This window comes from Arachis ipaensis, chromosome B09 (genome assembly GCF_000816755.2).
Source record: "Arachis ipaensis cultivar K30076 chromosome B09, Araip1.1, whole genome shotgun sequence".
Lineage (NCBI taxonomy): Eukaryota > Viridiplantae > Streptophyta > Magnoliopsida > Fabales > Fabaceae > Arachis > Arachis ipaensis.
This window is the reverse complement of record NC_029793.2, coordinates 23,973,630-23,985,577: the sequence shown is the minus strand read 5'-3', so window position 1 is coordinate 23,985,577 and position 11,948 is coordinate 23,973,630. Positions and strand designations below refer to the sequence as shown.

At 34.1% G+C, this 11,948-nt stretch overlaps 2 protein-coding genes across 2 annotated transcripts; both read right to left on the bottom strand.

Moving 5' to 3' along the window:
- On the bottom strand, window positions 3,211-4,390 carry LOC110267153. Its single transcript, XM_021112319.1, has 6 exons — window positions 4,300-4,390; window positions 4,160-4,213; window positions 4,039-4,080; window positions 3,870-3,948; window positions 3,589-3,659; window positions 3,211-3,503 (listed from the first exon to the last, which is right to left on the bottom strand). Exons 1-6 carry the CDS (start codon window positions 4,342-4,344, stop codon window positions 3,420-3,422), a joined length of 375 nt encoding a protein of 124 aa, XP_020967978.1. The 5' UTR covers window positions 4,345-4,390; the 3' UTR covers window positions 3,211-3,419.
- LOC110266795 (probable leucine-rich repeat receptor-like protein kinase At5g63930) lies at window positions 5,646-6,662 on the bottom strand. Its single transcript, XM_021111812.1, has 4 exons — window positions 6,618-6,662; window positions 6,297-6,398; window positions 5,979-6,111; window positions 5,646-5,877 (listed from the first exon to the last, which is right to left on the bottom strand). Exons 2-4 carry the CDS (start codon window positions 6,382-6,384, stop codon window positions 5,646-5,648), a joined length of 453 nt encoding a protein of 150 aa, XP_020967471.1. The 5' UTR covers window positions 6,385-6,398; window positions 6,618-6,662.

The window sequence follows — 11,948 nt, the reverse complement described above, 5'->3', positions numbered from 1 at the left end:
GAGGTAACCCTCATCGCCCTCTCACATCTGTTAGAGAACCAAACATTGATCCTTTTTCTCACAAATCACACTACATGACATCTCACTCAGACTTTAACCCCATCGTTTCAAATCTGCCATGAACCATGATTTTTATGAGGGAGTCGTTCAGTATTGTACTCTATGTCCATCTTTTCTGGCTGATTTACCTGATTTGAAAAAGAAAGGTTTTTCTTTTGTTGAAAATTTGGAATTTTTAGACTGGAATCACCTTTTCAAAATCAAAAAACCTGTATATCCTCAGTTGGTCAAAGAATTTTATGCAAACATGACTTACCATGAAAACAGACATTCATACTTAAAAGGGGGTGGTTCAGTGAAACAGCAAAAAGGACCAACTCGATCTGAGAGAGTGGTTCTAGATGATGATGATGAAGAGTCATATTTGAGAATTTTGGTGTTGACCTGTCAAATGAGGATCATGAAAACAGACATTCATACTTAAAAGGGGGTGGTTCAGTGAAACAGCAAAAAGGACCAACTCGATCTGAGAGAGTGGTTCTAGATGATGATGATGAAGAGTTCATTCCAGATGATTCTACTACTCCTTCCACTGAGGGTACTTCCATCTCCACTGGGAAGAAATCCACTCTGCTGAATGTGGTCAGAGATGTTGCTCAAGAGTTTGTCTCCCAATCGAATCACTTGATTGAATTGAGCAAAGAGAAAAGGAAGCTGGCTAGCAAGCATGAGAACTTTCTGAAGAAATCAAGGGATAGGGTGGCTGTACTGATGACTTTCATTGACAACCTTCAAAATGATGAAGACATTGCCACGGATGTTGAAGAGGAACCTGCTTCGGAGGGAAATGGTTTTGATGCCTAGGATTTGTCTCATAAAATCTGCTGATGCTGCTCATTTTTTTGTCTCATAAACTCTGTTTTATTTTGCTACTGTTTGGTATATTTTTGTTGTCTTGGATAACTGTAATAACTTTGAACACTGATGCACTTTTGGTTATTTAGTTATTTTGGCTGTGAACTAACCTTTCTTGCAGGGTTTATAGTGCTGTTTTTGTTAATCTTGCTTCTTATCCGCCCTTGATGACAAAAGGGGGGAGTAATAGCTATTAAAAGTTGATTCAGTTTAATTGATTCAGTTGAATGATGCTGCTGATTTTTCTGATTAGTCAGTTGAATGATGCTGAAAATTCTTTTCTGAACTTTGTTTCTGATTAGAACTGAACTTTGTTTTAGCAAATTGTTTTTGTTTTACAATATGCTTTGGTTGTTGTCATGATAAGAAATACTGGGCTGAATATGTGTTGCTGGTTATATAGAATTCTTTAGTCAAGTTACATCTTGAATAGCTCCTTTTAAGCTTAATGTAAACAGGAACAAAAAGGAAAGAGCATAGATTCAGGGGGAGCTACTGTTGAAAAGGAAAGGGGGAGCAACACATTAGCAAGCAACATCATTCAAAGGGAGTTTCTAAAACCTTACTCAAACTCATTCCTTTTTTGATATTTGCTTAGATCATGTTTGTCATCAAGGGGGAGATTGTTGAGTTAAGAAATTAACAAAATTAATTAGTGATGATAAACATTATTTTTGGGCAAAATAAATAATTAGTGTTGATTAATTATATTTACTTATTAACTAATTGTTTATTGTTGCATGCCAAAATCTGTATTACAGCTCAATTTGAATGGAAAATAAAACAAGGCTAATGGGCTGAATGGTAAGTGAGAATAAAGAAAAGCCCAAGTCATTCATCTCAAACAAAATTCATCAAAGAAGCATAGCAAGGCACCAACGGGCTGAAGTAGAGAAGAACCCGATCCAAGCCCGAAATTGTTTTTCAATTTCCCACCATCTTGCTCCAATCAAAGCAACATTCCTCTCTTCTCTAATCAAGTCAAATCATGGCATCAGAAAAGTAAGAAAGAGAAAGAGAGAAAAAGCTTCTTCCCTAAGCTAGTAACCAAAGAAACAAGAGAGAGAGTTAAAGCTTGAAGCACAGAAGCTAAATCAGAAAATCCAAACCAAATCAAGCTTAAGAAAGGTAATCCATCTCATCTTGCATGCATCAGATCTTCATCATTTCTTTCCAACTCTCTGTTCTATCCGAAAATGGCATTCAAGGGAAAAGTTGATCTCTGTTCTTCACTGCTACAAATCCACGGTTACAAGAGATACTTGGGGACCAAGTTGCATCTCTATGGTTCAGATTTGGTTGACCATTGGAAGACAATCTCGGTTACTCCTACATGGCTTTCGGTCAAGTTGGAAAAGTCAGAAGCAAAGGTTCTACTTTGATGTTTGAGAAGAAAAAGTGAGCTTGTGGGTTGGTAAAGCTCAAGGCTCAAGATGTTGACCTTGGAAGAAGAACCAAGAAACATGCAAGGAGATAAAAAGAAGCTTGCTGTTCATTCAGAAGCAAGGAGAGAAAACTAGTGAATAGAGGTTTTGTTCTGAGAGAGCCCTTTGAAGAAGTTCATCTAACTGGACAGTGCTTCCTAATCAAAGGTGCATTCCGTCAGTATGAAGAACTAAATCAGAGGCTTGCTAATCTGGCTTTTCGCATAGCAAAGAGGCTGTTGATGAAGTCAATCTCCTTCATGTTTTAACTGATTGTAATGTTCTTTTCAATGTTTATCATTCTGTAATTTCTAGTGAGAAAAGGCATTGTGAGAAAACTCAAGTAAAAGCCATGAGTGGAAAAAGGCTGAGTGAAACACTTGAGAGAAAAGCCTAGAGTTATTTTCAGATTTCTTTAGGTGTGTTTATGTCTTGTATCTTGTACCTGTGAGGTATCCCTTTCTTAGTTGGGTTAGCACTAAGAGTGAATAGTTAGGTATTAGCATAGCCAATGTCAAGTTAGGTTAGAACTTGAGTGTGAAAGGATTGGGTCAATCCTGAGTTATTGGTGTATGTAGTACTGTTAGCTATAGTGAAATTCTTCCATAGTTGTGGAGGAGACTGGATGTAGGTTGCATAGCACAAGGCAACCGAACCAGGATACATGCTGGTGTTAGCTTTTCTCTTCTCTGCTGTGTTCTGTTTTCTGATATTCATGAGACAAAAATAAATTGTCTCATAAATTTCCGCTGCTAAGTTAAAACAGAATCAGAATTGCAAATCTGTTTAAAAAGGGTAACAACAGCAACTAAAAGGAAGGCATAGATTCAACCCCCCTTCTCTAAGCCTACCACAACCTTCAATATACTATGCATACAAGAATTAATTAGCCGTGCTTTGCATTTGATGTTCTGTTTCCTACCCCCCCACTGTCAAAGTATATAGTTCTATACTTGATTCCATGCTCATTAGTTATATAACATGAAACACGATTGCTTTTACTGTCCTGTAATTCATGGTCTCATAGGGTGTAAGTATGAACAATTTTGTTGAAGCAGAAAACAAGATCATGTCTCCACCTCAGACCAATGTATCTATGCCACTGCTAATTTTTTCGATAGGAGGAGCGGCTCGGATCATCAAGCTCTGTATAAATGCAACAACCTGAAATGCGAGGTAGGTATCATCATAAGCTATGAATGGATTACAAATCTAAAAGAAACCGATTCATTCGTTCTAACCAACTTACCATTGCAAGGCCAAGGAACATTATACTAAACCCAGGAAAATAGAAGGGTGCTTCTTCAGACAAGAATAACGCTGCATTGTTAAAATTTGAGGAGAATCTTGTTAATACTTGGTAGTACTATATATTCATTAATTATGCTACGTGTATACAAAAAAATTAGTTTTTCGTATAGAATATATGTTGAAAAAGTACACATTAAAAATGTGTGAAACAACACGTGTATTTAACTATTTATATACAAATGCATAGTGATTAATTTGGTAACTGATTATGATTGATACCTGTGAGTGGACTGAATATTAAGGGAGAAACAATTTGCGCCATGGAGCTAACTCCAGAGAGACATCCTTCAACCATTCCCTGCATCAAATCAATTATTCTAATCTATTAAACTAATAAGAAGCTAAAACATCATGATTCATTTTTCATATCTAACTTGAGTAAGGATACCTGTTCATTAGGACCAACTTGTTTGGATGCAATACTGCATATCTGTACCAAGCACAATGTGAGATATGAAATTACTGTTTCAAAGTTAGTTATAAGTTACCAAATAGGAACGGAAACTTACACTTGGGCGCACAAAAACCCCAAAAATAGAACAACCTGCTAGAGCATAAGGAACCTGCATGGTTTTCAAGGATTGTTCTTGAAATATATAATACTATAAGCAAAATAAAAAGATTTTAGAAGGAAGAAAAGTATTGTTACCCATCCTGCCCAAGATATGCTGTACACAAACATCTGCATAACCATATATTAATTGTTAATAAAGCTTTGTTAGTATTATATTATATTATGTTACAAATCAAATATTAATGATTAATGATTAATGATTAAGAGCATAAGGAATGATTAATGATTGATTTTGAATAATTAAGAGGGTGTGAGTACTAATTAAAGCTTAATTACTTGTGTACGAGTTGCTCCTATTCCTGAAATCATCATCAAATCCGCAAACTGGTTCTTGTCGAATTGGAAACGTGCTTTCAAAAAATACTGCATCCCATGGCAAATTTTATTGATTTTAATCTCTCAGTTACACAAAATGAACCATAACTACTCTATGGACTCTAATCTTGTTAGAGAAAAGTAAGAAAGTTACCAGCAGTGAAGCCATCAAGCCACCATCTGCAAGACTATTGAAGAACAAAACTACTGCTGCTTGTGAAAATGTGGGGCTGCAGAATTCATCAAACTTGTCTAAGATAAGTAACTCAACCTCCTAAAATTTAATTTTGTATAAGACACAATCGAATATTATTATATCAAATAAGCCCTCACCGGATTGGTTTTCGTTCTCCTAAAGATGATGGTGATCATCTGTGTCAGCATAGCCTTTGATGTTGCTTGGTTTATAGGACTCTTGCTACAAAGCCAAAGAATGAATCTCAGTACTATAGATTAATAACTATAAGTATCAAAGACAAAATAGAAATGAGTAATACCTATTTAGTGCATATTGTAGCATACTCTGATAACTCCCAACAAGGGTTCGCCATGCACTGAATAACAAAAAACAAGGATCGTAAATTATACAAAAAGAAGAAAGCAATATAATGTATACTGAGAACCCTAATAATTTTTTGTTAGGAATTTAACTTACGTGGAAAAATTTAATTAATTACCTTCCACATCAGGACCTGTGATTGGATAACTGTGCCTCAATACACTCAGAAATATCAACCAACTTGAAAATATTTTGAGTTGAAACATATTAAAAACTTCGCCTAAAAAAATTAGAAAAAATAAGCCTAGTTAAATTTGAGCTTCCAAGAGGATTAAATCAGATCATGCTAAGCTAAGGCAACAAGAATACAAGATAGAGAGACAAGAGGCAAGAAACAATCTTCAAGCCCAGAAAAATGATCATCACTTTATTATAATAATAATAATAATAATAATAATAATAATAATAATAATAATAATATCATATTTCAACATACTAATAATAATAATAATAATAATAATAATAATAATAATAATAATAATAATAATAATAATAATAATAATAATAATAATAATATTTTATGTACCAATAAGTCACTAACATTTGATCAAACACTTGGTGAACACTTTATATATGAACAATAACATTTATAGCATACAGGAAAATGTACTTGAGATAAGTTATGGTAATCTGATTCTTGGATTCGTACAATATCAGAATTATCAAATCTCATAAAAAAATGTGAATCTATGACAGAAACAACATACAAGCTAACCAAGTATTTCAATTTGGCAATTGAGGGAGAAAGTGTTCCAGAAAATCCTTTTGATGCCAAGTTCCTGCAAGAAGCAACTAATGCATTGTCAAAACTCAAAACCAAATAAGAAAAAGAAAGGGAACACAAAAAAAAAGAATATATATATACAGATTTTGAACCTACAGAGATATAACATGTTTGTTGCTACAATCAACATTAGACCAACTGTAGCAGGGGCTCACAAAAAAACTATTCCAATCTTTAATTTGATTATTGGAATCATTGAGGGCCCTCAGAAATTCAATCAATGCTTCCCCTGTATATATATGAACATCCAAAATTGATAAGTGTTAACATAAATATGGAAGAATTAATCGTATCTTTATTATTATAACACTCGTTAATAATTTGTAATTCAATTAACACATCAGTGTAAGTGCTGAGAACCCTAATAATTTTTCAATAAGAATTTAACTTACGTGGACAAATTTAATTAATTACCTTCCACATCAGGACCTGTGATTGGATAACTGTGCCTCAATACACTCAGAAATATCAACCAACTTGAAAATATTTTGAGTTGAAACATATTAAAAACTTCGCCTAAAAAAATTAGAAAAAATAAGCCTAGTTAAATTTGAGCTTCCAAGAGGATTAAATCAGATCATGCTAAGCTAAGGCAACAAGAATACAAGATAGAGAGACAAGAGGCAAGAAACAATCTTCAAGCCCAGAAAAATGATCATCACTTTATAATAATAATAATAATAATAATAATAATAATAATAATAATAATAATAATAATATCATATTTCAACATACTTGTTCACTATGACCTTATGGAAAGTATACCACATGGCTCCCAACTGCAGGTAAAGAAATAAGGGGACCGGACCAACACATGCATGCCAAAGTTCCGAGTCCAGAACTGGCTTTTTCTCTGCAAAAAGACCTCTAACTTCAGTTTTGATAAAAGTAATAGGAGGTTGATGAGTGTGGCAAAAATCATTGAACTCAATAGCTTTCTCAGAACTAATATCTGTGAAAATAACAGTCTGCAAATAAAATATATACAAATACTAATATATCAAAATAAACTAGATAAAGATGCATTGGTGATGGGAAATTCAAACAACAACTTCAAATTAAATAAGAAAGAAACCACAATCAGTATCTATGTTTACCTGGCAACCAAGATCTCCGATTCCTAATATACGCTCATCATTAGTGACAACAACTTGAGTGCTCTTCTCTAGCCAGTTTTTCAGTACTTCAAGAACCTAGCCTCTGTAGAGTCTCAAATACTTAGTATCCCTCATCTTTCTTTCTTTCCTTTTTTTTCACCTCGAAGGCTAAATGATGAAAACAGAACAATAAATACAAATAAAAAACCATACTTCACTTTCAATCTGATGTATAGACCCTGCGGTCGATGAAAAATGCTTCCATATTTCTGGCAGGCTTCTCCAATAGTTGGAGTGTAAACAACAAGAAGCAGTTCCTCTATGTTATCAATCAGAAGCTTATAAAATAGCCTCTCATTCCTCTCTTGAAAAATGACATCAGTGCAATGTCACATGTAAAATGGTGAAAAAGAATGATTGTTATAAATAAGAACCTTCTCATTAGTTCTAACAATATTATTACTGAATCTATTCATGAACACACCTTGAATTGATTATTTCAAGCAATTTAGTATCATACTAGTTATCAAAAACCTGCAGATAAATCACAAGTTTCAGTTACCCGGTTGTACCTATTTTTTGTGACAAATACAAGAGGATTTAAGGTAAAGTTATTCATGCTCACATGGATTTTCACTATAGTCTAAGGTTCAAGCAACATAGCTGTGTCTAACTAAAATCAATTTATCAGGATTTCAAATATATACATTAGTATCAAAGTAAAAGAGTGTCGCGAAATCAAAATTAAAAAATTAGCAAATCAATTTATCAGGATTTCAATTAAGAGAATAAACAATTCATCGAACACTTGGAGTGCTTGATAATTTGAAACAATGTTATCAATCAATAGATAATAAAACTCATCGAATGTTATATCACATAACAAATCATTCAGAATCTGAGAATTAAAAACAAAGAAAACGAATAAAAAGAAAAAAGAGAAGGAGAACTAGAAATTGAGAATGAGTGAAAAGAAGAGCGTACAGAAAGGATAGAATATCGATGGAGAACACGAGCATCATTGGCCAAAGAGAGTTAACGAAGAAGCAGTTTCTCTCAATCTCAGAGGCTTGGGCGTTGCAATTAGATCTGAAAATGCGTTGATGAAGGAAGCGCCTTGGCTCGATGTCAGTAGCTTTATGGCAGAAGCAGAAAGGAGATTAACTTTAGCGGCGGCGATGACGGCGATGGTGGCAACGGAGATGGCGATGGAGATGTCTATCAGCGGGCTTAGGGTTTCGGTGAGCTCTCACCCTTCTCTTCTTTCTCTTCGAGTGTTTCTTGGATTTTGAAAAAATTTAAATTGATAACAGTAGAGTCTTATTGTTAGATATTTGGTGGGAGTTTATTAAAATGTCACATATAAAATATATTGCAGAGGTTTTTAAAAATCCCCTCTAAAAAGTACCCACAAATATATATAAATCTTGTAGTGAACTTTCCGTAATCTGTAAACAAGAGAAGGGTTAGTGTCACAAAATCCTTGAGGTTGTTGCATATAAACCGTTTCATGCAAATCACCATTGAAAAATGCATTGTCAAAATCAAATTGTCTCAATTGCCAGCCTCGAGACAAGGCAATTAAGAGCACAATTCGGATAGTTTGATGTTTAATCACAGGACTAAAGGTTTGCTCAAAGTCTACACCCTCTCTTTGATGAAACCCCTTGGCCACAAGTCTAGCTTTATATCTAATGACTTGGCTTTGAGGGTTCTTTTTCAATGCAAAGACCCATTTACTGCCTATAATGACAACACTAGGTGGTGGAGAGGTTAGATCCCATATTTGACATTTTAAAATTGCAGAATACTCAGTTTGTATTGCCTATTTCCAATGAGCATGTTTTAATGCTTTTGAAGCTATTTTTGGTATATGATGTAGAAACTCTGAATCACTATGCAATGAGGAAGTAATAGTAGAAAAGACTCGAGGTTTAGAGATTCCAGATTTAGATCTGGTTTTCATTGGGTGAATGTTAGATGGTGGTGGAAGAAGAAGGGGTGATACTTGTGATGAAGAACAAGAGATAATGGGTGGTTGCAGAGGTAACGCTATCTGAAGTTGGAATTGGGCCAGTAGGCATTGTGGGAGATTGAAGGTCACGATTTACTGATGTAAGATGTGAAGTTGAGTGAGGCAAATTTGAAGAGGGAAGGGAGGAGATGGAAGGAGAAATTAGTGTTTCTAAAGGAGGTGTGTGTGACTAAATTGGTGATGGTGGTCCAGGGATAACTTGTGGTGTAGGTAAGAGAGGTGAGGAGTCTGAAATAGAAGAATGTTTTGAAGTAAAATGGGAAGAGTATGGGAATCTTGTTTCATTAAAAACAACATTTCTTGCTATGTATAATTTACCTGATAGAGAAAGACACTTATAGCCTTTGTGACTAAAATCATAGCCTAAGAATAAACATAAATGAGACTTGTAATCAAATTTATGTTTGTTGTAAGGCCTCAAGAGAGGATAGCAAGTACAACCAAATACTTTGAGAAAAGTGTAATCTGGTTGCTGATGAAAGAGTTTCTCCAAGGGAGATAATTGATTGAGAACAGGAGTGGAAAGTCTATTAATGAGATAAGCAGCAGTTTGAAATTCATAATCCCAGAACTGTAATAGAAGAGCAGCTGTGGCAAAAAGTGATAGACTAACTTCTATAAGATGTCGATGTTTTCTTTCCACTGTCCCTTGTTATTGATGTGTATAAGGACATGAAAGTCTGTGAGTGATTCCCTGCTCGGTCAAATAAGTCTTGAAGGAATTAAACAAAAATTCAAGACCATGATCACTTTGTATAGCTTTAAGCTGATGTCCAGTTTGTCTTTCTAAAGTAGTTTTATATTGCTTAAAAGCTGCTAAGGCTTCAGGTTTATTAACCAGAAGAGAAAGAGAAGTGTATCTACTGTAAGCATCTACAAAACTAATATAATATCTAAAATCGTTCTTAGAAACTATAGAGCTGGTCCCCAAATATCTATGTAGACAAGTTCTAAGGGATGCACATATACAGATTGAGAATTTAGAAAAGGTAATTGATGTAACTTTGCCATAGAATAGAATTCACAAATAGATATAGGAGTAGAGCATTTTGAATGTAAAATTTGATTTTTATTCAGAATTTGTGAGACAGTTTTCATAGAGGGATGGCAAATTCTCTTATGTCATGTATCTACATAATTATTGAGAATAGAAGTAGCAGTCAATGCAGTTTGTTGCTTTACACAATTTGGGGTTGGAGAAAGAGTTTTTGGTACAAACAGATTGGGAAACACATAAATTTCATTCTTAGCTATCCCTTGAAGTAGATGATTTCTGGTAGCCTGATCACGAATAAATCAAGGTGAGGCCAAAACTAAAAAAAGATCGAGTTATCAACTACAAATTTAGAAACACTCAAAAGATTTTGGGTTATTTGAGGCAGAAGTAATAGATTAGTAAATTTGAAAGAAAAAGCAATATTTAAATCATAAAGAATAGAAGAACCAGAGTTAGAAATCTTGATACCTTGACCATTACCTATATACAACTGATCTGACCCAATCTGATTTTCAGCATCTTGAAGAAGGTTATTAGGTTCAACTTTCACATGGTGACTGGCTCCAGAGTCAGGATACCAAGCTGTATTTTGTGAGGATGATGATGATGGTGCTGCTGCCAAGAATGCCTTAGGTTAAAAAAAGGATGGTGAAGGAGCTGGAGGGTGATATGATTGAGTTGAAAATATTGTATTAGGTGACTCAAATTGCTGGTCAAATCTGTAATAACAACTCTAAGCAGCATATCCGGGGAGATTACAGATTTGACAAAACAAAGAGTTGGTAAATCTGCCACCTCTCATGAATCTTCCTCATCTTCCTCTGCCTCTAGAAGAATTGTAGTTTCTTTGAAAATTCTGATCCGAAGGGATAGAAGATTGAGATAAATTGGCTAAAGGAATTGGTTGTGAAGGTTTTTTGAATCGATTTAGCATGTCTTCATATGTTACCAGATATGATTTTGTTTCAACTACCGTAAGCTTGCCCATTTTTTCCATAACAGTGCCAATGAAACCTTGATATTCTTCAGTGAGTCCATCAAGAATGATTTGAATATATTTATCTTCAGAGAACGGTGCCTCTAAGGCAATTAATGAATCTATTTATTGTCTAATTTTTGTAAGATATTCAGTAATGGTAGTAGTGAGTCCTACAGACTTTAATTGTGATCGAAGACTCTGAATTCGATGTTGTAAAGAATTCAAGAATAGTATCCCACATCTCATAGAAGAATTTGTAGTGCACAATCTTATTTTTGAAGGTTGTATCCATAGATGCCAATAGCCAGGTTATAAGAGATTTGTCTTGGAGTCTCCATTTTTTGAAGGTTTTTGATTCCAGTCTTTATTACAATCATAGTGGCAACTTCTTGATCTTGATCCTTGACACATTGAAATTTGAATATTTTAGTATAAGATTGAAGATTATATATTTGCTAATTTATGTTTTTGAGTCAGGAATAGGAAGATAGTATTATCATATGTTCATATATTATTATCGACGGAAAATAAATAAATGAATTATTTGGTTGATGGACGTCACCTATTTGATAGAATGCTTCGGTTAATGCTTCTTTTAGTTAGGACTGGCACCCGCTGCTACAAATTTTTCCTTAACCTCCCTTCATGTGATTGCTAGGGCTTTAATTTTGCACTCATAATGAGGATGTTTTTTTGTTAGTATGAACTTACTTTCTCCTTTAATTAAATTTATATGCATGCACCGTTTTGTAATTGCACAAAATAAAAAAAAAAAGAAAAAAATGAGAACATGGATGGCATCTTATAGTTTAGCTTGAAATTCTACTCTTATTACTTTGTATTTTGCAAATGTATATCTCTGATTATTAGATTATTATCTCTGTACATGAATTTGATTATTATCTCTTTTTTATAAATACTATATAAATATTGTTCATTGTTTGAATTTTTTGATAAA